Source organism: Filicampus tigris, chromosome 3 (assembly GCF_054856515.1).
Source record: "Filicampus tigris isolate MCC_2025a chromosome 3, RoL_Ftig_1.0, whole genome shotgun sequence".
In the NCBI taxonomy this organism is placed as follows: Eukaryota; Metazoa; Chordata; class Actinopteri; order Syngnathiformes; family Syngnathidae; genus Filicampus; species Filicampus tigris.
Window position 1 is genome coordinate 6,759,016 of NC_141219.1, and position 26,783 is coordinate 6,785,798.

Sequence of the window (26,783 nt, forward strand, 5' to 3'; positions counted from 1 at the left end):
ATACAAAAGGAATAGAACCTAAATCAGGGGTCACCAACTCCGGTCCTCGAGTGCACCTGTCCTGCAGGTTTTCAATCCGTCCCTGCTGAAACACACCTGTTAAAATGATCAGGATCGTTATCAGGCTTCTCAAGAGCTTCCTGATGAGCCGATCGTGTTTTCAATTTTACGCTACAGAATTCATGGTTCCATCAATCACAGCAAGTCGTCCAGGCCCTGAAGTAACGAGCAACCCCAGGCTGTCACACAACCACCGCCATGTTTGACTGTTCGTATGATGTTCTTTTTCTGTACATTTACATCGTCAGAATATTCTCCCCCAAAAGTCAGACGTTTTTTTTTTTTTCTCTCCAAAAGTAAGATGAGCCTAGATGCCTTGAAAGTCATGATCACTGACCTGAAATGAGGCAAGGGAGGTCTGCAGTTCTTCCGATGTTGTCCTGGGTTCCTTTGTGACTTCCTGGATGAAGTGAAAATGAACTCACCTTTCCCAAAAATGGGATTAGCCACAATTAATTCAAGGGGGCAATTACTTTTTCACACAGTTCTAGGTAACTTTAAATGAATAGTTTTTTTTTCCCACCCCTTAATAAATAAAATCACCATTTAAAAACTGGATTTGTTGTTTACTTGCGTTATATTTTAAATGACACACGCACCCACGCACAAACACCATATACACATACACGTTTAAACATGACTGATTACAGGTGTTAAAATCAATCAAATACACTTTATTATCATTATTTTGTTGTATAAATCTTGAGTTATAATTTAACACAGTAGCAATGTTATCAAACAAATATGTTTTCACAGTACATCAGTGCTTGTCCAAAAAGAGCACACACACACACGCACACATGCACGTAAACATACACACACAGCAATGTCATTACTTTTTTGTTTGAATCATTAACATATCTTACAAGCCATGATAATAATACAATATAAGAAACTGATATTAAACTGCAATATTGTTAATATAAATAAAAAAATGTTTTTTTTGTTTAAAGTCTGTATTCGACTATAGTCATGGCGGATGTGAATTTTGACAAATTTCTCACAATTAAAAATGACTTAATTCTAATAAATTAAACCCTGCAGACTCACTACTCAGCAATTGAAAAAAAAAATCAAATAAGTTAACAGAATTGTTATGGCAACATCCAATACAAATTTCAATTTATTTTATTTTATTTTAATCATTTTTGCGAAATTGAAATCTTTTTAGTGAAATTTCACAATGTCATGAACATCATGTGGAAGTAACAAAGGCTTGCAAAAAAAAAGTTATTGTTATTTTCAAATACACTGGTTAAAACACAAAATGTAAAAAAAAATGCAAATGTGAGAGAGAATATTTGCATGTTGTGACAACACCAAGTCAAAGTAATAAATTTGGTTGAAATGTTTAAAAATAAAAACGTTATTGCAGTGCTCAATGAAAAGCAATATCTCCCAAATTTTTCCATTAGTTTTTATAAACAAAACAACAACAATGCAAAAAAAAAAAACACACACACAATTATAAATAAATACAAATATAAAAAATAACAAAATGTGTAGATGTTTGCTTTTCACTGGCTATTTAAAAAAGTAATGACATTTCTGATACACTCTTAATGCATTCTTGCTGACAGTCGAGCTAACAGCTAACATTAGCACAAAGGTTGTGTGTGCTTTTTGCGTGAAATTGTACTTTTTTTTTTTTTTTTTGTCCTTAAAAGAAAAAAGTGCCATGTCTGGTAAGAAAAATTAAAAAAAAAAAGAAATAAAATATTGATAAAATCACAACAACAAATATCATGAAAAAGCCCTGCTGCCTTTTTAAAACATTTTTAAAATTGACAACTATGATAAATATTCACACACAGGGGGCAATACATCTTTTACGACACTGCAAAAAATGTCCAGTAATCTCAAAAAGGAAAAGTTTGTTCTGAGCCACAGACATGACGGGGGTGTGGGGGCAGGTGGGAATTGTAGTTTTCACCACAATATAGATACAATGTGCACACAAAGTGCTAACTTGTTACCAAGAAGTAGGCATGATATGCGCACAAAATGCATGAATAATATTCATCTCATTCCTGGAGAGTTGGTGAACCTTTTCTAGAAATGTAAGATAGAAGTGAACGTGTGCTCCATTTTCTTAACCATATGCCCTAAGTTGTTCATGGGAATGATATTACACAAATTAATACTTATGCGCGCGCTATACCTACAATTTTTGTAGTCAAAGTTACAGTAAACTGGAACATACAAACGATCTTACAACATACGTCCTTGACACCAATTATTACTTTACTATTAGCCAAGGCTATGGCGCCATCTTGTGACAACTTGGTGTGTTTCAGAAAGACCCCAAAACTGCAAATAGCTGAGTCTGTTTTAGTGATTAGCTGGTGGGATAAGTTCCATGGAAAAAAAATGGAGTATGAGTAAATAGTACATAAATATTAATTCACTTTACTTCCTTGACACCAATTACTAGGCTTTACACGATCAGGATTTTGGAGCTGATCGCCGATCGGCGAGTTTAAAAAGAACAATAATCCATCACTGATCCAATCAGAAGATTCCAAGCGGGGACGGGGGGGGGGGGGGTTAAAGAAGTATTTTGTGGCCACAAACTATCATTTGGTGTGCACGTTATATCTATGTTGTGTTTCCCCAAAGTCATGTCCGGGGTTGTGCAAGTCCGTCCCGGTGAAGACGATTTTACCTCAGCCGCCCTCCCGCCACAGGGGGCGCTACTGGACGGGCACGTAAGGCCAGTTGAAGCTGCCGCCCGACAGCAGCATGTCGCGGATGAGCGTCTCGATGGGCGTCTTGCCCACCAGTCGCACGAAGAAGAGCTGCTCGATGACGGCCGACGACACGGAGCGCAAAGACGGCAGACGCAGCAGCAGCCGGCCGAAGCGGCTGGGCTGGTTCGGGTACTGGCTGCGCACGTACTCCTCCAGCGCGCACTGAGACTTCTCCTGAAGACCCTCCACGTGCGCCATGTCCGACAGGCCACACGCGTCTGGCCAGAACGAGAACCAGGAAAAGAAGAAGAAGAAGAAGAAGAAGAAGAAGAGAAAGAGGCCTGTGAAAATCTTGTGGCAGGAAAACTCGTGAAATCGTTTTCAAGGAAAATACATTCAAACTCGAGTTCGGGCGATGACTATTTGGCATAAATGCGCCTTGAAAATCGCACAAAATGAACAGTTCAAATTTCACAAGGCTTTATTAACACTGAGCTTTTTCCTTGGCTTTTTTGTGATCTGAAAAAAAAAAAGTATACAGTGGGCCCCCGGTATTTGAAAATGCACGTATAATGGGCGTCCAATGAAATAAGATTCAGAAGAATAACAACAGCTTTAGTGTTATTGTAATATAACCTGTTCAAAATACATTTAAAAAAAACAAAAAACAATGACCAAAAGGGGGCTAACCGGCCGGGTTGCCTTTTACAGCATCCGATTTTCTCAGATGAAAATAAAAGAAAACACGAGGAAGGGGGAGGGGTGTAAAAAAAACAGCCCTAGACTAAGCTCCTGTAGGGGAGCACAGTAAGGATATGAAAAAAAAAAAAAAATTAAGAAAACAGGCACATATGAATACACGACATACAGTAACTTGAATACTAGCACATTTGGAAGTGGGGTGGGCGGAGCCCAAATGCACTGAGTAGGAATGGGAATGGATAACTGGCAGAAAGCACTGCTACATGCTTGTGAAATGCACTGTGTGACATATGCGTGAAGTTTCTACGTGATGCGTTTGTAGGGGGGGGGGCGTTGATGGGTAATTAAATACAATTCAAACCACACAAAATCCCCCAAATGCTGATAAACCTCCTTTTTTGTCCTTGGGACAAATTTCCCTTCAGTTTTGTCTTGAGCAAGTCAAGTGTATACGGTAATCAATCAGAATTAGGTTAGGTCACTGACTTGTCCATTGAATAACAGTCCACTTCTGAAGCGTTCGGATGAATATGAGCAAATGATATTGCTTGAAACGCGCAAGGAGCACAAACACTTTAAGACGCCAACAATCTTGTGAAACCTAATTTCAGTCAGCATCATAGGTTGACTCTCCGCTTGGCTTTTTCCAAAACTAACTTAACACCATTTTTTTTGCAACACTCACACAATTAGCAAAACAACAACTAAAAAGTCACACCAACACACAAACAAGAGCAGAAGTATTGATTTGTTTAGACTTTGATATTGTTAACCATATTCATACTTTTGCACCATATGTGGCTATCTTTTTATCACAATTCCATACATATTATGCATATCAACAGATTTTGGGTGTATTATAATTCATCAATATATTACTGTCAATATTTTTTGCCTCATCACTTTGCAATTGTATAAATATTACTGTAGCATAATTGGAGTATAAACCACACCAACAAGTAATTATTAATACAATCAATCAATCCATCCAGCCATTTTTTAGGTTACCTGTCTATAATCTGTAATTAAGGGGAAAAACGTGTATTTATATACACACACATAAGCTTTTTATTCTGTAATAATACACCTTGCATTTGCTCCCATTTCATCATTTGATTGATTTTCATTCAAAGAATAAAACTGGGCAAATGTGATTTCATCTCGGTGAGTGGATTTGAATGTCAAATCAACTATTCCATCTGCTCCCAGCTCATCAAAGTCAGACTTTCCAAAATGACATTAGGGCATCAAACTAAACAACACGAATCACTTAATGAGTCTGCGACTCCGCTAGATCAACAGCGCATGGACGTACGAGACGGCAACAAATCTGCAAGCTGCCGCCGAGATAAACATCCAGCTCGACCTCGTTTGACCCGCTCGCTCGGCACGCCACCGCCAAGATGGCCGCCGTCAAATGTAGGACACGGCACTGCAACGCGGCAGCGGCAGAAGCGCCGAGCGTTCGCGGACACTGACGTGGCCCACTTTGATGACACGTGAAAACAGGCGGACTCATGCCGACCCCAACGCAAGCACACAAGAAGCAGCTGCAGTAAAACAAGAAACATGCCTGCAAACATGCCATAAAACAACACTATACGCTCGATCTACTTCAAATGGGCCATAAAACAACATTTTACAAGAAACATAGTTGAAATACGTCAGAAAAGCAGCACTACTTTAAGTGTGACATAAAACACTAAATAGATTTTAAACATGCCTTAGAACAACACAAAATCTACTTTATACCTCAAAACAATGCTGTACACCAAATGTGCCATAAAACAAGACTAAATATACTATAAACCTGCTCCAAAAAAACAACACAATACACTATGTACTTTAAGTGTGACCTAAAACAAGACTAAATACTAAAGGTGCTATAAAACGCCGCAATACGCTAAATATGCTTTAAATACGCCATAAAATAACACTATACATTACATGTACTATAAACATGCCACAAAACAACAACAAACACTAAATGTACTTTAAATGTGCCATAAAAACAAACCATGTAAATATGTGCCAGAAAGCAGCAATACAATTAAATATGCTTGAAATATACTTTATGACAACAATACATACCGTTGTATTTTAAATATGCCATAACAGCAGTAAATAAAAAGTATGCCTCTTGAAAAGTACTTAGCTCAACAAGTTGCCTTATTCCTACAAAGTACATTTAATATTATTGTAAGCCACTGTAACATTATTCACAGTTTAAACATCAACACTGCGCTTAACCATAAAAAATAAAAAAAAACAGATACAGCAAATTAAATTGTATTCAGCTAAAATGTATTTTAAAAAAAGTTAATAAAAATTATACCATAAAGATTAAATGCATTTTAGTAAAAAGTTAAAAACAACCCAACCCACTTAACAAATGCACTGTGCTGCATTTTAAACAGTGCAAGCCACGATAACATTCGGCACCATCTGAACAATTTATCCAGTGATTTGTTCACGTACTACTAGAGGGAACCCGCGTACCGCTGGTGGGACGAGTACCACACTTTGAGACTCACTGCCTCAAAGCATCCTTGTACACTAAATGTACTGTACTATAAAACTGCACTGAAATAGACCAAATAAGCCACAAAACAACACTGTTGCACTTTTAATAGCAAAGGCGCGTCTATTTTGGGGGTGGGAAATGAATATAATCTATAAACAATGGAAACATATTTTAATGGATTATTTTTTTTAAGAAAAAATACAATACAGGTATATAAATGGTCTCTCTCTCTCTCTCTCTCTCTCTCTCTCTATATATATATATATATATATATATATATATATATATATATATACATACTGTATGTGTAAACTGCAATTAAAAAGAGAAGGATGAGGGAATTAAATCATGGTGCTATTTTTTTTTTTTTTTAAAGAAGCAAAGGATAAGGGTTTTTCACTCTCCTTCCGCACTCCATAATTGATGCAGAGTTAGTTCTATTCTTCATGACACATGAAATGCAGCCTGTCCCTTTAAGGGCATCCTTGTTCAACCAGGTCAAGTGAGGTCGCTGCTGACTGAACCTCTTACATAAGATGCTGCTGCTCTTTGTAAATGCCTATACATCTTTTATCACATGGTGTATTTTTATGCTCCCTAACTTAATTTAGTTTGGAAAATGGATGAGTCGCTGCAAAATGATAACAAAATAAAACATATATGGCCACAGTTTGCATATTGTTGTTTACCCTCTTTCCTGCAAAAACACATGCAATATTGAACATACATGCTTCTTATGTGGTGACAATTTATTTTAATGCTGATCCTAAACTTTTTTTCATTGAAAAACATTTTACTACTTCTTTCTCACATTTTGTTGGTCCTTTGACATCCTTTGTTTCTAACTGTGACTTGACCAAAAATGTGTATAATAGTTGTTATTAGGGCTGCACGATATTGGAAAAACATGCGATAAGTGATATGAATGTTGACTTTAGCGATGTTGATTTTATTGTGATATTTAACATGTATCTAAGGAAATAACATTTTTATTATCTAATGAAAGAATTACGTTTTTTTTTCATGCAGCAAATAAGCAAGCTCAATGTGTTCTTAGTAAATAAATGCAAGTATTTAAGTTTACATCTGACTGGTCAAATTAAGCATACAATTCCACAAGAAAATTATTGCATGTCTTTATGATACGCATATTGCATAGGCCATTATAGTGATATTAATAATTTTACGATATATTGTGCAGTCCCAGTTGGTTTTGATTGATTATTTATATTTACTTGGATTATACATTTATACATTACGTCATGTTTCACAATCCTCCTCATCATAATTATTCACTGTTATATTGCATAAATTCTAATAAATGTGAAAGATAATCATAATCATCCTGATTTTAAAAAAATCGATATCTTTTTCGGTCACATTGCCTTCGTGACGTCACAGGGAGTGAGGGTGGATGGGCTAGTGCCTTTATATCTTTTGACCCTGCTAGCATGCAGCTGCTTTCTTGAAATATGATATGCCACTATGAAAATCATTTTTTAAAAAAAAACAAATATTCCAAGGTTGTTGTAAATTACTTTTTTTTTTAATTGGGAAAACACTATATTACGTAAGCGTATTACCCCACCAGAAAAAAAAAGTTAAATATCATAACGTGAAGTTTCACACTCTAATTTGCCAAGTGTCACGTTCTAGCGCGAAAAGTCATGATGACGTCATCAGCTTTGTGAGGTCACAGGGCGGTCGGCGATGACGTCACGTACCTGTGGTGAACAGCACGACGGCCTTGAGGCACGAGTACTCGGCCGAGTCCACGTGCAGCGTCTTGAGCTTCTCCACTTGCTCCTGGAAGACCCGGATGTGGTCCATGAAGGCCACCACGCGCTCGGCAGACATGGGGGCGGCGTGCAGGCCGGCGGCGGCCAGCAGCGGCGCCACGTGCACCGGCATGGCGCACTGCGCCGCGTTGAGCACGAACAGCTCGCTCCAGGTGAGCCTCAGCAGAGCCACCTGGTCGGACACCTGCAGGTCGGGGAAGAAGGGGATGTTGCGGGCCCACTCCACGGCGCTGAACAGCATGCGTGCCGCCAGCTCGCAGATGTTCTCGATGCCCACCGCGCCGCCGCCCGTTAGGCACTGCGAGCCGAAGCGCGACGTGGCGTACGGCTCTGCCCGCAGCAGCAGCGAGATGTAGCCCGACAGGTACGAGTGGCACTGCAGGGGCTCCCCCGTGCTCAGGGAGAACTGGCCGTGGAACGACTGCGCTGGGGGGAGGCGGCCTCGCTGCACCGCTGGGGGAAAAAAAGAAAGAAAAAAAGAAGGGGCGGGGGGGGGGTGAAACAAGGTAAGTAGCTGCTTGAAAGGTGCCATTACCAGAAAGCAAAACAAACGTGCCCTAATCAGCAAAATATACTTTCAATTTGCCATAACGCAACGTCGTCCAGTAAACATACTTACGTCATGCCATGAAACAACACTAAATATCCTTTAAATGTATCATAACATGCACCACATTGTTCAATAAATCTATTTAAAACTTGCCATGAAACAAAACATGAAATATACTTTCCACAGACCATGAAACAACACAAACTATACTTTCAAATTGGTCGTGAAACAATGTTGTGCAATAAACGCACTTAAAACATGCCATTAAACGACACTATGCTCTAAATAGACCATAACATACCCCAAAAATATATCAATAAATACGCCATTAAACAATGCTACACAATACTATTAAAGATTCCATAGACAAAAATAGGCCATAAAATATTATAGACTAAATGTGCCATAAATAACACTAAATATACTTAGAATATATCATAAAACAACATGGTGTAATAAATGTGCTTAAAACATGCCATAAAACAATGTTATACACTACACTAAATGTCACATAATCAAATGGGCCATACATATAGCCTACACTAAATGTGCCATAAAGAACACAAAATTGACTTTAAATCTGTCATAAAACAACATTGTACAATAAATATAGCCTACTTAAAAGATGCCATGAAACACCACTCTGAGCTAAACGGGTGATTAAAAAAAACAACATAAATATGCCATAAAACAATACAATACAGTATATAAAATGTTCCAAAAACAAATAGGCCATTATGCTAAATGTGCCAAAAAGAACACTAAATATACTTTAAATATGCCATAAAACAGCAGCTTGTGCTAAACCGGTCATAAAACAACACTCAACATACTTAAACTTGCCACAAAACAACACTACACAATATAATTGGAATGTGTTATGAAAACAAATGTATACAATAAATATAGTTCATATTTGCCACAAAACTACGTGCCAATAAATGTTCTTGAAAAATGCCATAAAACCAGACGACACACTTGAAAAAAAAAAAAAACAGGAGAGGATTAAAGTGGGTTCGGGATCGCGTGCGAGCCTCTCTGCCGTCATGCCAGAGGGGGTTTGGAGAGGTGCTAAATTTAGGACTGGCTGTCTTCTTGGCGTCCCGGTTGGTTTCACCCCCCCAAACCCACGCATGCACACACACATACGCACACACACACACACGCACACGCACACACGTAGAGACCCACGCCTCTCCTGTTCTGCGAGCCTGAAACTTTGTCTGCACCCAAACTCACTCATGTCATTTCATCTGGATTTGATCCAGATTTGTTTACATGGGCCCAATTCCGATCATGTACATTGGTGATAGTTTTTGGGTGAATAGTTGACACACACATACACACACAGTTTAGTTTTGAACATGTTTTGTCATTTTTAAAAAAATGTTTTCCTTTTTTTTTTCAAATGTTAAGGAATCACTGAGTGACAATCGGACCTTCAAAAATGGTTGTTGTGCATGTACACATTTGAATTAAACAATTTTTTAGCAATGCAACCCTCTGATGTTCTTCTCTTTCATTAATTAGAACTTTTAAAACCTTTTTCTGATTGGCTGATTGAACCGTGTTTAGCGTTCATTTCGACTCTTATAAAATCTGCTTCCTGGATGACGTGGAAAAAAAATAGACTAATACATTTGAAATTGCTTCCAAAAAAAAGTAGCCTACATTAAGATTCCCCCTTCCAAAATCTCTAACCAAAGTTTGAATTTAAATCCCAAATAGTATTATTAAATGGTTTCACTTATATTGTATACTTTGAAATGTTTTAAACCCTTATTTATATAAAATAATGCATACATGAATAATAATACTGTATTGTATATTTTATCATCATTGATTGGCTGATATAAATCACATGGTCCTCCATTTTGACTGAGTTTAACGTTATAAACTGTGGTTATATATATATATATATATATATATATATATATATTTATACTAAACCAACTTTATTTTTAATTCCTTCACATCAATTGTTTAATTTGATAGAATGTCAGTATTATAAACAATAGAATGCATTCCAACCTTATGAGCAAAGCTCTAGGGCCAGAACTACTAGATGAAATCTAAATTCTGGAAGATGGCTCTTCATTTCAGCTTTTTTAAAAAAATACAGAAAATTTGGCACATTCTTTTTTTCTAAATTGTAAATAAATGTGAATGTCACACTGTTTATTATTATTAGTAGTATTCTTATTATTTTCAATGTTTTAAGTTGGATATTACAGGATATACAGTTGAACTGAAGTTTCATTTCCCCTTGAGGGATTATGTGTATATTAATTAAAATACAGTATCACACAACGTTTTCATTATAAATAATTGGAGATACCACACTTACACTAAAGTAAATTTTTGCTTTGTTACCAAACTGCAAGATACGATTTTTTTCCCCCGAAATATTTTCAACGGTTTATCATGTTGTTGACCTACAGCCAATTTACGTTTGTAATTTGATTTTCACACGTTTAATAAACAGCGTGGAATGGTTTGAATCAACCACGAAATGTGGACGGACACGGGAAATATGCTTGCATCAATTTGGGAATTTTGTCATAGAAAATGGAAGACTGACACATTTTGGAATGTTCTCATAAGGCCAAATTGGGTAGACTGCACTAAATGCTTCTCGATGACATGAATGAGCTTGAACAAGTTGGAATGGTTTGAACCAACTGAAAAATGTCGGAAATTGACGTCATAATACACATGAATAGTGTTGATGCCCGAATATTAAGTGTGAGGGAATGAACCGGCCCGATCGCTCCAGCTGACGGCGCGTACCTTCCCTCCGCATGCCCACTTTGAGGCACTTCTTGAGGCGGCAGTACTGGCACTGGTTGCGGTGGTGCTGGTCGACCGGGCAGGTTCGGCTGGCCCGGCAGGTGTAGCTCAGGTTGCGGCGCACGCTGCGCTTGAAGAAGCTTTTGCAGCCTTCGCAGGTGAACTGGCCGTAGTGCTTCCCGCTGGACTTGTCGCCGCACACGATGCACTCGATGTGCGCGCTCGCTTGCTTGTCCGACGACGACGAGGACGACGAAGAAGAACTATTGTTGTTGATGGTGGCGGCGGTGGTGGGTGGTGCTGCAGCGGGGGGCATCTCCATGGAGGCCGGCGGCGGGTTCATGTGCACCGGCAGAGCCAAGGGAGCAACGTGCGACACCGGGGAAGAGAGCGTCCCCTCCTCGGGGTTCCGCCACGCCACCATCGCCATGTCCGTCATAAACTTCCCCCTTCCTCACACTTTGTTTCGGTTGCTTTTTCTTGTCACCACCACTTAGGATGAAAGTGACAAGAAAAAATTAAAGCCGCTGATTCGCATGACATCCACAGAGAAAGAAGAGGAGTGTGCTTAGAGACCACCTAAAAAGCTTATCCTATATGTAGAAAAAAATCAAAATCAAAAGAAATCCACGTCCAGGTCCTCCAACTCGCTACCCGTCCCTCCAGACAGGTCTTGCTCCACCAAACGTTCCCGGAGTATCACGCAAGGAAGAAGAGAGCGAAAGAGTACGCGAGGAGGTCTGAATGGTCTGATGATGTTTTTTTTGGCTATGGGACTGAAGAGGACAAGGAGGGGGTGTGACATCATCAGCCGTGACGTAGTTACGGAAGGCGTGGTGAAAACGAGAGGGAGCGAGCAGTGTGTTCGCGTACTTGAATATATTGTATGTGTGTGCAAGTGGGTTTGTAAACGTGTTCGCCTGTGCCTCTGTGTGTAGGCGTGTGTGTGTGTGTGTGTGTGTGCGTGGGCGTGCGCGTGTGCGTGGGTTGCATTGACCACGTGACCTGCCTTACATCGCTACGTGTAACAACAGTGACATGACGCCCCCTGGTGTTACCAAGGAGTGGTGCATGAGACTGTTCATCCCCACCCAGCGGCGAATGCGAGGAAAAACAGGTTTATAACGGCGACAGTTTAATCCTACATAAGATTATTTGGTTAATACTCATAACAGAAATCATGGATGTAATCGCCGTAAGAAACCCTTCATGATACTGTACATGCAATGCTTAAAAAAGCGTACAAATAAATCAACCATTGTATCGCCCACCCCTCCCCCCAAAAAACAAAGAAATATCACTTTACTGCACCCATCGGGGACACCGAACACTCTTGTTGTGCATTGTGTACACGCCTGTGAAGATGCAGTCATCCACATCTTGTCCTCAGAAGCCGCTGTGTGTCGACGTTAAATCATGTGTAAATGCCGTTTGACTCATTGCTACAAACGTCCTCAGGCCTTGCGTCGAGACATGTTGTCACACACTGACACAGGACAAGATAAGGTTGAGGACACAAAGGGAACATAATGAAGATATAAGGTGTGTGTGTGTGTGTGTGTGTGCATGGGGGCATATAGACTGACAAGGAAAGTGTGGTAGTATTTGGCAGGGCATACTGGGACACACAAGAAGGACACAAGGTAAAAAGAGAGGACCATGGGGCCCAGAGTTGGGACACAAGTGGGGAAAAATACGAGCACACATGATTTGAGGCCCATAAAAAAGTACAAGGGAAGCATTGGTTTGTTTTTAAGGGGACACAAAGGGGGAGACGTGGTGCACACAAGTAGGACGTGGACACAAGCGGAGGTAAAAGAGGGGACACAAGGGGAAAAGGGAGGCACGTGGGGGTAACAATTGGGACACGAGGGGATATGGACAGAGGCGAATCAAGGGTGACATAGCATGAGTATTTGATACACCGCTGATTCTGCAAGTTTCTCCATTTGCAAATATTGAAGAGGGCAAATCATTTTTAAAACCCGTTTGAAGACACTTTTCTATTGTCTGGCTTTTGATCCGACCTGAGACGGACAAATTTTCGTCTGTTTTCCGCTGTCTATTGTATATAGTGTTTTGTGTTAGTTTATTGATTTCACATGTTGTATTTTGGCTATTTTGTTGTATTGTAAAGTGCTTTGTTACAGCTGAATCTGTCGTGAAATCCGCTAAATAAATACAATTGTATTGTAAAAGTCTTGAAACAACACATTGAAGGGTTACAAGCACAGGATTTTTGAACGTCGGTCCTGAAAGTTTTGGATGGGTTATCGGCAGTGACGCGATCAGACAGGTGGCACTAAGGCCACTGGGCACGAGTGGCACAGGAGATTTTCAAGGTCGGTTAGCAGAATTGAGCGTAATTCGCAAAGACTGACGTGAGCGTGTCCACCATAGACGGGCAGGCCAGGTGCAACCAATGACTCACCTACAATCTAGCAATGGCGATGTTTAAATTGTGTGTATTGTGTGTATCGTGTATTAAGAGTGACAAATGGCGTGCGCAGCAACGCATGGCACCAAACGGCAAACCTCACACAACTGCGAGGCAAACGCGCTAAGCACACCTCGCCGCGCTGCCGTCTTCAGCGACTATAACATTCAAAATGTTATCGGCCGTGCAGCCGTGCGTGACAGACGGCCAAGGTCACGGCGAGGTGGTCCGCGGGTCGCGGAGGCCACATGCGTTTGAAAAGTGAAGACGAGTGGAAGACACATTTGTCTGTCAGCTGCATCTTTGCCATCCAGTCCCGATTCACCAAGTCAATCGCCCAAACAGCGACACGACCTTGGAGTCACTTGTGACATAGAATGACGGCATGGCGTGCTGCATTCCCCGCGGCCCCCCGAGCACCCCCGCCGAAGCCGCGGCGTGACCCGGCCCCATCGGCCCCCGACACGTCTTCTGCGAGGAGAGATGCCGGTAGAGCGGTAGACCCCGCTGATGATCCACGGCGGAAATGAGATTGCGGTGGATAAACAGCGCGCTGTCACAACCAATCTTGCTACTTTGACAGGACACAAACGACCTCGGAGCATAGTCAAGTCAGATGATGACATTGGACACACACATGCGCGAAAGCACACACACGCTTTTTTTCATTTGTGTATTACAGTCAATCCCCCTCCATCGTGTTTTCTGGCTCTGTGGTACCGCTATTTTGCGCATTGTTTTTTTGTACAGTTAATAACGCGTATGTTCTTCTATACGTCTATTCTGGGTGTAATTCTATGCTTGGCCACTAGATGGTGCCCCACAACACTACTTGGAAATGTTATTTGTTAGACAAAAAATGGTATTTCAATTCCTCCATACAGACAGTATGTTATGGATTTAGAGAATCGAATTTAGAGACTACTGAATTTAAGATCCTTGAATCTAACAATATACAAAATATTTAGTAAAAAAAATCTTATATTAGATCTTTTAAAGTATGTTTATCGTCATTAAACATGACATGAACATGACCTTATGCTCTCTCTCTCTCTCTCTATATATATATATATATATTTAGAGGCAATTTAAGATTTGAGATTAGATTAAACTATCTTTTAAAAGTTAATTATAAAAATACAAAATATTTTCTAAATACACAAAAAAGTTATAAACTCAAATCACAAAATAAACACAAAATAGGTTGCGTTACTTGATTCAGAAGGACGGACATATACTGCTAAATGGTAACCTGCCAAGTAATTTCTCAAGTGACAATAATCAAGCAAGGTTGGCATAACATTAAAAGCAAAAATAGTATATTTAATTTATATACAATGAACATACAATCATCGTAATCCTTTCCAAAGAATATACAGGACGTAAAGCTTTTTTTAAAAAAATACAAATTCATGTCATTGAAAAAAATCAAAAACAAATCAAATCAAAATTAATAAAGAAAAAAAGGCTTATTTTTATACTTAAATGCCCATTTCCCTCCTGCTTTAAAGGTCCCCTTCGCACAATCAGCCAGTCAACCACTCCAACGAAAACCGCCGCTTACTGTATGGTTTTTCTTAGCTGAAGGCAACATGCTGCCGTATGCAGAAAAACACCTCACCTTTAATAAACCGTGCTATGAATTTCAAAGATGTCGTTCGCAAAGTAAACTCTGCTCACCTTTTGAAAAAAAAAAAAAGTTTACCTGCTGCCAGGTCACCAGAATGCACATTCATAAAAAGAAAGAAACATTTCATCTTCATAACAAGAGGATGCAATTTCTGATGCAGAACTGAAATGTTGACCAATGAATTGAAATGAAAAAAAAAAGTAATGTGACTGAAACAAAACTTCATTAAATGATAGAGGATTTTAAAACAAAATCTCCATTAATTTGGGAATGTCGTAATGAAAAATGCAGAATAGCAAATCATTTGACGAATGTGAAAAATACTTCCCAAAATGTCTTGAATGAGCTGAACAGTTTGAAGTTGGAATGGTTTGAATAAAGTTGAGAAATGTGGGAGGATGAGTTACTGTAAAATCCCGTGAATAACACTCATTTGTTTTGCAAAACAAACGAAAAAAAAAATCGAGATGGGAGGGTATTTAAGAGAGGGCTTAATAAGAAAAGGATTTTTGAAAAACATATTTTAAAAAATAGTTCAACAGACCTTAATCATAGGTATGGGGAAAGTGCACTGTTTTTAACCTGGATTTGAAAACATTTACACCTACTGGTTTGTTTTGAATTGTAATTTATTCATATTATTCACTCTGATAATAAAGGATACCATCAAATCGGTGTACCGTATTATACATAAGTACAGAGGACAAAAATTGTGTTTTAAGGGCGATTTTGGGGGACGTATTAAACATGGGTGTTTGTTATTCACTGGATTTTACGGTAAATTTGAAAAATGTCTCATATCAAGGGGATTTATTTTCATGGAAAATGTGGAATTGTGGAGAAAAGTAGGAATTTGGGGAACGTGGGGGAAATGGTTCCCAGGATGTAATGAATTTTGTGAATGGTTCTTAATATGTTGACAAATGTGGACGTGGTTGTCCGTCCCCAAAAAACTACCAGTAATAATGAAAAATATAAAGAAATCCTCATCATTTGCACAATTAAAAAAAAAAGGCATTGCTGTTCTAAAGGTTACTTTTTCGCATCACAAGGCAAAAAATATTTGAAGTGCTAACAGAAAAACAGCGTCTACTACTTCTTGCCGGTGTTGTGACAGGCAACAACAAGACGGTCGTCAAGGACGGGTCCAGGCACGCTAGAGTCGGTTGCGCTCATTCGTCCGCCACGTTTTTTGGCGGCGTGGATGCAAACGGAAACGAGCACGTCCACTTGATGAAAGTTCTACCTAGCAACAGTGAGGACATCCTACTTTCCTCTAGAGCACAGACACCCAACACGTTGCTTAAGTGCGCCATTGGTCGCGGAGAGGCTACATACAAGCTGGAGGAGGTTTGTGGTGTTGGTCCATGATGATGCGTCACTTTGGCACTTTGTATGTAAACATACAAACACACGCGGGGGGGAGGGGGAAGGACGACGGATATGGTACATCTCGGTTTGGGATATTTTTTTTCATCAGATGAAGTCCATGAGGATGATGCTGTGTCTGATACATAAGCTGCGCTGATTGCCATACGTAGACATCAACACGCTACATTGAAGGTGTTATGGAATGCAGTAGAACCTCGAAAGTCCGATTCGACAGGAGACTTGATTTGAAGAAAAGCATATGATGTTTTAGTTTTCCTTGGTGGTTTGAATAAGTTCCCTACAAGGTCTTTTTTTTTTTTTTTTTGCCATTCCATGTGAACCCCCACCCCCACACATATATTTGATGTTTTGCTTTATTTATTCCTTTAGTTAATTTGTTGGATTTTCATATTCCATTTTTTACCTTTTACTATTGAAGTTATAAAAAAAGGCTTCAAATGTTTTCCTTTCACTTTCACAATTTTTGCTTTGATGTTTTAGTTGTTTTTACAATTGTATTTGATGTTAATCACTGATGTTTTGCTAGCTTTTAGAATAATTATGAATCAAACTTTTTTTTTTTTTTATTGTATCATTGTCGCCCACTCTTGCTCTACATGCACTTAAAATTACAGAGTTCAGTTCGGTGAGCATCCAATGATAAACTCTGCAGATGTTTTGCCGTTTTCTTTGGCTCAAGAGAAGAACATACACAGGAAGTGATGTCACATTCAAAGCGGTAAGACTCCAGTGTCCTCGTCATCAAAGTTACTACTACTCTTTACCTGTGGCTCCCTACTTTCTACGCTTGAAAAACTTTAAAAGGTTCATTGAAACAGTCAGCTTCCCAGTTTGGCCCAGGAACTGACGAATTCTACATTCATTATTGTTGACAGGAAATCTGAACTTGGACTTTAGAGGTTCCACTGCAACGGCGATGGCCTTCTCCCTCTTGTTTATTTTCATCAATCTATTATGAATAAACTATGATCCACTGATAAAATCCATTTGTGTTGAAACAAAATGTGCAAATTCCATATTCAAGTGTCACAACTTGTCACTAAATTGCTAGTTGAGTAGCTACTAATGATAAATTAGACTACTCTAATCAATGTCATCAATAGTTGATAGATTTTAATTATTATTAATAACACAATTGTCTAAATAAAACATTTTCACATTAATACGCAATATATAATAGTATCTTATTTAAACAATTATGTCTAATGGTGATTTTTAAACCTATTTATAATGTTTATATGAATATGAATATAGTTGGTGTTCAATTAAAAAAAAGCATATGTCTAAAGTGTATGAAACAGTTTCTGTTTCAGACCAATTATTATTATTTTTTTGTCTTCAGCGAAAATAAAAATTAATGTGTTGTTTCTTTCAGACAAAACAAATATGAAAGCTATTTCCCCCAGTTAAAACTAATTGTTGGATTTTTTTTTTCTTTAAGACAAACCCCAAAACGTTTTTTTTTCGGCAGCTAAAAATGTGGAGCTACATGCTTTAAATTGGACAGCGGCGATAATATTCTTTGACATAAATGCTGTTGAGTTTGAAAAATAAGACAGAATTAATTTCAAGTATGTCCATCCTTTAGTAAAAAATGAAAATGATTTTAGTGCAACCTTTAAGTACGGCGAAGAGGAAGATGAAGCTCTTGATGAGGAGAATCCCGCCGGGCGCGTCATCGCCGTGACTACAAGACCGATTCCATGTTGTCGGACGGCTCCTGGTCCTCCAGGTTGAAGACGAACTTGGTCCGGCTGGCGGCGTCCGAGTGGGCCGCTTCCTTGCCCAGGCGGTCCAGAGTCATGTTGGAGGAGAAGAGCTCGGTGGGCGTCAGGTAGCCCTCGCTACTCTTGATGTACTTCCTGTAGTTGCGTCTCAAGCACTGCCACGTGGTGGCGTAGAGCAGGAAGGCCGATGACTTGAGCACGATGGCGATGCTGACGTACAGGTGGCGGTAGGCCACGTTGTCGTACAGCATGCAGGCGCCCTTCTCGCCGCACACCGAGCTCCAGAACAGGCACGTCGAGTCGATGCCCATACCGAAGATCAGCGGCGGCGGGATGAAGCCTGGAGAGGGGACCACAGATGCAGAAAATACAGCATTATTATCATTATCAATAGTAACAGATATAATATAGTGGTATTTGGAATAACAGTAGTGATAGATAGACAGACTGACAGACAGACAGACAGACACGGACCTAGAGTTGGATGATTCTGGAAAAACTAATAATCACGATTATTTATTCATTTTTCAAATCAAAACTTAGTTGGACAAACAAGGAAATTAGTAAGAAAGTAAAATAAGAGTAAACAGAAAAAAAAACATTAACAAATACCGGCTATTCATGCGCATGTTGGCCTCTTAGGGGCAGTGTGGTGCCGTGCATGGATGGATTACACACTTAAAATGAGAGCAGAATTGATTGAACTCTATCAATATAACTCGTTTTTCACAGATTTTGTGCCTTTGAGCATTGTGATCTTACCTGTGCGTATGTGTTTCTACTGCATGTGTGTGTGAATATTTGTTGTTTGACGGAATATCACTCCCGAAGTCGATGCTAATTATCCGTTAGCATTTCAATGGGCCATTACATTGACTTTAGCATTAAAGGCTAGCGATGTTGGAAAAACAAAGCATGTTCTGCATTTAAATACACAATGTGTGTCATTCCAACTTCAATTACTGTTTTAGCCCCAAAAAAATACAAGTTGTGTGTGTGTGTGTGTTTTTTTTTTTTACAGTGCAGTAATAGTAGTAGAAATAGTGTCGTGGGATTATGGCAGGAGTAGGTTGTGATACGTGAAAGGACGGTGTAGTGAGGAGTCACCTTACCAATGAGCCTCAGGAGCAGAAAGAGGACCCCCAGAGCGTAAGACTTCAGGTCTGGACTCACAGTCCTAAAGAAGCCAAAAGATCAACAAAGTAATAAATTATAATACGGACCAAAGTAGTAGTGGTAGCAGCAGCAGTAGTTGTAGTAATAGTAGTGGTAGCAGTAGTATCAGTGTTCCCCAAAGTCTCTTTACAAATTGGTGGCCACAAGCCGCTGCTTGTGACCTGCATTATACATATACATGACTGCAAATTACATAATTAAGGTTTATTAAGGAGGCTGTCTGAAGTGGTTTCAGTCTGGATTAGAAGTCAAGCAGTGAGATAAATTCTGTTAATTTCCATGTAGTTGTACTAGTCGTATGTCAAAGTTGTTCTATTAGTGGGCAGAAATCTCGAAAAAGTTACTAATAAGAAACAGTCATTCTACTGCGTCATAGTTGTTTAGTTATAATTACAAATTGTATTAGTAGTGCACTGAATTGTATTACATGAGCAAAATAGGATGTGGACCTTATGCTGGATATTATGAATATCGAATGCAATTGTAGAAGCAGAAATAGTAGTAATAGTGGCTGTAGTAGGAGTAATAGAAGCAATACCAGGAGCAGCAGCAGTAGTAAAAATAATACAGTACAAGTAGTAATAGTGATAGTTGAGGATAGTGGCGGTCGTAGTAGCATATATGGTAGATTTTATTTTATTTTTTAAGAAGTAACCTTTGTGAAGATACCACATAAAATGACGACCAACCTGACATGTGAACGTGTCAAAATTAAAGAAAACAGAATCTGACTGGCGCCATATTGTCACTTTGTCAATTTGACATAATCCGAGCGACACTATGCAACACAACACAATTGACTATTCCCTAAAATGTAATAGATTAAAAGATTATTGTCCACAAAAGCCTCACAAAATATGATACTATTAATTTTAGAATATGTTAATCTGATATTATCATCATGACAACAACCATAGAAAAACTATAAGGGAAACAGGCTAACTATCTTTTTTTTGTGTGTGTGTTCCTTGGATGTCAGAACTGTGCCTTGATGATCGTACCACCCTTTTTCAAAAAATATCCTTTTTGACACAAAATAAAAATATAATTCACCTGTGTCAAGTAAAGGTACTACATTTTGTTTGCTTCATTTTTTAATGGACCTAATTTTAATATTGGGATTTTCAGGAAACTATCCATGTGTCTTGTCCAGGATGAGTGGAACATATCACAACAGTTATCAAGGCAAAAACAAGGCAACGTCACTGGTTGAAAACATAGCGTCCATAAGTCATGTGACGTGGAGTCAACCACTAACAGAGCAATGCAGAGTTCAAAGAGTGTCTTTCATTTTCTACGATTGGTCAAAATGAACATTGAAGGTCTCAGTCCTGACCTGATGAGGATGATGACGGAGGGTGTCTGGGCCATGGCTCCGATCATGCTGCACAGGCAGATGACGCACAGGAAAGTAAGGAAGGCCTGCTGGCAGCCTGGACTCGGACACTTGCCCGGCAGAGCCACCGCCTCCTCAACGCTGCTCGATATGCACGCGCAACCTGTCAGGTTCTGACAAACAGGACCGGGAACGTTAAGGCTCCATTTTGTGCAGAGTCCAGGTCATTCACTCGTAGATAAAGACAAAAACATGAACAAAAAAAAACAAAACAAAAAAAACAAACAAAAAAAAAATCAGTGTGCACGCATAAAATAAACCAGTAGAAAGGTGTGAATTTTAAAGGTAAAATAACAAATCACTTAAAAAGCACATTTGAAATCTTATTTAGAATAAGTTAATGAAACAACTATTTCATAAAAAGCATCATTGTATATGTAAAATTGCTTATTTCACTATGTTATTTTGTTTACAATAGAGTCACTAATTATTAATCACCCACCAATTATTTAATAAACAACTAATAACATGGAAATGATTATGATTATGTACAAATATTTTACTAATATTTTAATTGTATTATTTCCAATAAGTACATTTAAAATGTTGTGTATTGTTTATTAAGTATTATTATCATTATATTCTTTATAATAATTAACCAATTATTTAATAAAATAGAAAATGTTACAAGTACTAAAATGGCGTATGTTATATTCTTTATTTGACTATCATTAATTAATCATACAATAATTTCACAAAATAATATGTATACTATCAAAAATATAAAATGTCTTACATTCATATGTAAATTTGTTTAATTTACAAATATTTGTACTTCATTATTTACAATCAACGAATTAACCACTTATTTAGGGGGCTAAATAAATCCAAATGTGTAAAATGGCTAAATTAATCGAAAAGTGGGAAAACTCTCCCACACCCACCCTGGGCCGACAAATTAGTTATAAAACCTTTTCAATCAGTTAAATATCTGTCAGCACCGCACCACCCCGACTGGCGACAAATGTGACATGGGGGCCATTCTCGACTCGTAGCTAACATAACCTTATTCGCTACATTTCTCATTTGTGATAAGATGTGCAAACATAAAAATATCGGTAAGCACCCGTGAGTTCGTATGTGTGCTCACTCACGGGTTTGGTGCAGCCGGCGAAGCAGGCGGAGAGGTAGGTGACGGCGTTGGAGCCGCACACGGGGCTCACCGAGGCTGTGTAACAGTTGCAGCTGCTGATGCAAGGAGACTCGGGTCGCTGCCAGTGCCGCAGCGTCCTGCAACGCACGTCGCAGCAATCTATACACTTCATTCATACCGCTCGCAACAAAATGCGACATCACGTCTCCGCTCTAAAGGAAGAGCGGTAACTATCGTAATTGTAGAGGTACACGTAGTTGTAATGTGGTAATGGTAGTAGTCGTAATAGCTAGCAGTAGCTGTATTAGTAGTAGAAAAAAAACTAACACTAATATGAGTAGTGGTAGTAGTAGCACTAATAGTAATAATAGTAGCAGTGGCGCTAATAATAGTAGTAGCAGTCCTCAAAGTACAATGGTAGTAGTAAAGTAATGTTATTAGTAGCAGTCGTAGTAGTGTAGTGAGCAGCAGGAGTTGAAATAATGTCATAGCAGCAGTAGTGTAGTGGTAGAAGTAGTAGCAGTGAAGTACAGTCAGAGTAGGAGTGGAATATAGGAGCACTCGAAGCAGTATTAGTGTAGTAGTACTACGAGTAGTAGAAGAAGTAGTATGGTAGCAGTAGTAATACTTGTTGTAGTAGTATAGTGTTAGTGTAGTAGTAGAAAGAGTGTAGTGTAGGAGTAGTAGAAGCAGTATTAGTGTTGTAGTAGTATTTGTGGTAGTGGTAGTGCTTGTGTTAGTTGTAGTAGTAGTGTAGTAATCATAGTGAAGTAGTTGTAGTTTTAGTAGCGCGCCACAAAGCATCCATGCCGACTGACGCAGGCTTGTGACCTGACTTACTCGTTGCCATAGGCGACCGTCACCCCGGCAACGGGGCCAGTGTCGCAGCCCAGGAAGAGGAAGGAGACGTAGCAGGCCGTGGACACCAGGTTGACGCCCATGGCCATACGCACGGCGCCCAGGGCCGAAAGGTTCAGCTTCTTCACCAGCAGCCCGCCCAAGAAGATGCCCAGACAGGCGCACGGGATGGCCGTCATGCCTGAAACCACCGCAGGCGCTTTACTTCAGAAAGTTCCAACGAGCGAGAACGGGTGAGGCTAACGCCCCGCCTACCGAGCAGCTGATTGGCCGACGAGGTTGTGAGGTTGAACTGCTGCTCCAGGTATTTGCCCAGGAAAGCGGCGAAACCGGCGACCACGGCAATCTCCATGCAGGCAGCCAGCGTGATGCAGCTGAACACCGGGTTGGACAAAAGGTGCCTGGTCACCCGTGGGATCACTGCAACAAACACAGACAACAAATCAAAATGGAGGACATTAGCTTTTTGTTTACACTCATATGTCACATTAAATGTATCTACACCTCAATTAGGGGGCATATTATTACACACGCGAAATGACGGTAGTGACATTATGTACCCATAATGCACCATATTTACATCACATTTTATTTCATGCCAATACAACTCTAATACAGCATATTTACATCATATTTAATGTATGTACATCTTACTGTATATTGGCCTCATATTTAATATTCTAAATTTTTCCATCATATTTCATGATTTTTTTAAATTTTTTTTTAATTGCTAACATAGAATATTTCCATGATATTTCAAGTGCGTACTGTACCTCTGAGATGCTGGCATACGGAGAGCCCGCTGTTCAAGTCGAAGCCGTGGATGCCCCCGCGCACTTTGTCCTGGTAGTCCAGGCTGAGAGGAGAAGGCAGCATGGCCTGCTCGCTCTCCCCACCGCCGTCCAGGCCCTGCTCGTCCAGAGCCTGAGGGAAGCCGAACATGAAGAGGGCCGACAAGAAGAGTAAGGCACCGCACAGGAGAAAGCCCCCCCACCAGGCCCCGATCCAGCGAGGGTCTTCTGGGGTGATGTCCAGCTTACCTGGATGGGACATGAGGACCGTGTCAATTAATTATACTCTATAAAGTATGTCATAACATCTTTTTATGCCTGCCGTCATACACTGGTGCGGGTTCAAACTGACCCATTAAAAAAAAAGTTTTTGTCATAGTATCAGTGGTGTTACTAGAATTGTTTGTTTGCATTTGAACTACTTACATGTCTTGAGAGAAAAAGTATTTCCCAGCCAAGGCATTCGGATTTCACTGTACTGTATTAAATGAAACAGCCCAAAACAGTGGTTACTGCTCCTTTTATTTGCCAGTTACCAATCCACTGGAAAAAAAAAAATATCAAGCGCACATTTCCATCTATCGATCCATTCTCTGTAGCGGACCAGTCGCAGTCGGCCACATTTGTGATAAGGAATGACAAATGAAAAAGCAAAACAAAAAAAAGACACACTTACTGGAGTCGATGAAGACGGCATCAACGTAGACTTTGGTACAGACGGAACCTAAGATGAAGCCACACGCGGGCCCGAACACTAAGGTGGAAAATAAAATACCTGCAAGAAAGACAACAGCGTGAATGCAAATCTGAGTGCATTTCACATCAACGTACAGCAGATGGCGCCACTCATCCAAGGCTGTGATTGAAACCATGGAAAATGGCGACTACCTTCAAATCCACTCAGTGATCATGTATCATTTTTCTGGATTAATTATTGAATCTTTGGGATTTTATAAATCACATCTACGAACAATACTTGTATCATTGTCTATATACCTTTTGTGACCAATTTTAACATAATATTTAGTGTCTTTAGTTGGACTGCTAATATACAATCTTCACATGAACGTACGTTCCTTGAATATATCATAGTGACATCACGTGTAATGTCTATACTGTACACCGCTAATGCGCAACTGCTAATTTAATATAAACGATTAATGTATCACATTAACATCATATTTAATGTATATTTTTACCAATCTACCATACATTTAACATTTTATACACCTCCTACCTACCACATATGTATACTTCTGGAACGTAGCATGTTTACATTGCAAGAAATGCCTTACACCTCTGTCACCTCTGTCACACGAATTGTCTCCTTTCATATTCACTGAATGATTATTTATAAAACTGTATCAATGTATTCTGTATGACCTTTTTGACCTTTGTGATTTTCAATACCATATCATGTCTCCTGTTGGGATAGATGTATTTGAACTGTGTATAATGTGCAGCTCAATTATTTATTAATAAACCTGCACCATCATAAATAATCAAACAGGAAGTTGTCTCAAGTTTCAAGTTGTCTGACCACAGTGGGCCCACTAAAGTGATTGCTCATTCACACTTAGCAGACAATAATTAGGTCCACCAGAACTTCTCTCCACTACTAACACAGGTGTGGCCAAACCTTTGTACCACATTCGCTTTTTAAAGCGGAGAGATGGATAAGGTCATTTCATTTGTAGATGTTATTATGGATTGTATATCGCTCCTGTTGGTCAGAATCCTCACATCTCCAAAACGTTCACTTTTAAAGGACAAAAAAAAAAAAAAAACAATGTTGAGAACTTGTTGAGATATTGAGGTTGCATCATCAAAGACAGCAAGCCATTTTTTTTTTGTTTTAATCACGGTGAGATGTTCTATAATTTTTAAATATACCAGACCCGTGTGGGGACTGACCAACACCATTTGTGGGAAAAAAAAAAGACAACATTTGGAAAAAGGAGAATACTGCCTGACAGTGACAATACGTAAAATAATTTATTATAATAATAAATTAATGTTTCTATTTTATGAAATTAATTAATTATTCAACCAATTATTTAACAAAATAAATACCAAATGGTGTTAATGTGTGTATAAAATAATAAACATTATTTAAAATAAAATCATTTATTTTCTTTGATTTGGATTATTTATAATTTATGTAATTATAATTCCTTCATTATGATGTAATAAAAAAGTAAAACATGTTTAGAAAATGTGAAATGTATACATACTTTATTAAAAATAATGAGATAATAATTTTCATTACAAAATATTATTTTAAATTGATGTAATCAGTTATTTATTTAAATAAGTGACATGTGTTGAAAGTTAAAATGTGTATGTACTTTGGTCTAATCAAACTAATCATTTAGTCTCATTTAAACAAGTGTAATATTTTAATTTCATTCCAGTTAACTAACCAATTATTTTGCTATTGTACTATATGCAATAAATCAACTAAACAATTATTTAATCAGATGAATGAATTTTTAAAAAAACAACAAATTAAGGAATTTTCATATACCAGCTTTGGCAAAAACATCAAAATCGTTGCAGTAAATTTTATAGGACTCATTAAAATGCAATAAGGTAATTGACATGAAAATGACCTGCATGATGGGTTGCCGTTTAACATATTTAGACGGATCTCAGTGTGACACAAGAAAGTAATACAATGCTTGGTCTACATGATTCCTTCTCATGCCAAATGTACACAATTAAAGCTATTAAATGTAATGACGTATTAAATGTCTCTTTTAATTCAGCCACACAGCACTCTAAAACTTAGAATGAGCACTCTGAGGCCAACGTAAATCTCATATTTGACGTTGCAGCAACATCCGCAGACGTGAGAGGCAATCAGTGGAATATGACACCGGAAGAATCAGCGCGGGCCGTTATGAGGACATTGGAAAACACATTAGAAGGAAGCAGCACTACAAATCAACAGCGCTATTACGCGAAATAACAAATACAATCACCTCGAGGACAAATCTGAATTTTATATGTACCGGTACTACTGTATGTTTCTGCCTCCAAGTCATTTTAAAATAGTGTACGAAAGTAGCATAAATAGTGATGTTAAAATGAAAAAAAAGTGACGGATTAGGATCAGCGCAGCATGTATTTTAACACAGATTGAACTGTCTCATAAACATACAGTAG

The 26,783-nt window shown here is 38.9% G+C and overlaps 2 protein-coding genes across 3 annotated transcripts in view; both read right to left on the bottom strand.

The window, feature by feature from the left end:
• Positions 1-768: 768 nt before the first annotated feature.
• On the bottom strand, positions 769-11,853 carry LOC147149703 (COUP transcription factor 2-like). Its single transcript, XM_086026460.1, has 3 exons — positions 11,116-11,853; positions 7,701-8,228; positions 769-3,028 (listed from the first exon to the last, which is right to left on the bottom strand). Exons 1-3 carry the CDS (start codon positions 11,552-11,554, stop codon positions 2,754-2,756), a joined length of 1,242 nt encoding a protein of 413 aa, XP_085882586.1. The 5' UTR covers positions 11,555-11,853; the 3' UTR covers positions 769-2,753.
• Positions 11,854-14,854: 3,001 nt separating this feature from the next.
• The window catches only part of LOC147149704 (solute carrier organic anion transporter family member 3A1-like), a 36,267-nt gene continuing 24,338 nt past the window's right edge, over positions 14,855-26,783 (bottom strand). For both annotated transcript variants that reach the window (XM_086024938.1, XM_086024937.1), the window contains 8 exons: positions 24,292-24,390; positions 23,598-23,864; positions 23,080-23,244; positions 22,807-23,005; positions 21,968-22,103; positions 20,814-20,986; positions 19,414-19,478; positions 14,855-18,641 (listed from right to left, as the gene is read on the bottom strand). In XM_086024938.1, coding sequence (XP_085881064.1) covers positions 18,262-18,641; positions 19,414-19,478; positions 20,814-20,986; positions 21,968-22,103; positions 22,807-23,005; positions 23,080-23,244; positions 23,598-23,864; positions 24,292-24,390 — 1,484 coding nt within the window. In that variant the 3' untranslated portion in view covers positions 14,855-18,261. The remainder of the gene's footprint in view (positions 18,642-19,413; positions 19,479-20,813; positions 20,987-21,967; positions 22,104-22,806; positions 23,006-23,079; positions 23,245-23,597; positions 23,865-24,291; positions 24,391-26,783) is intronic.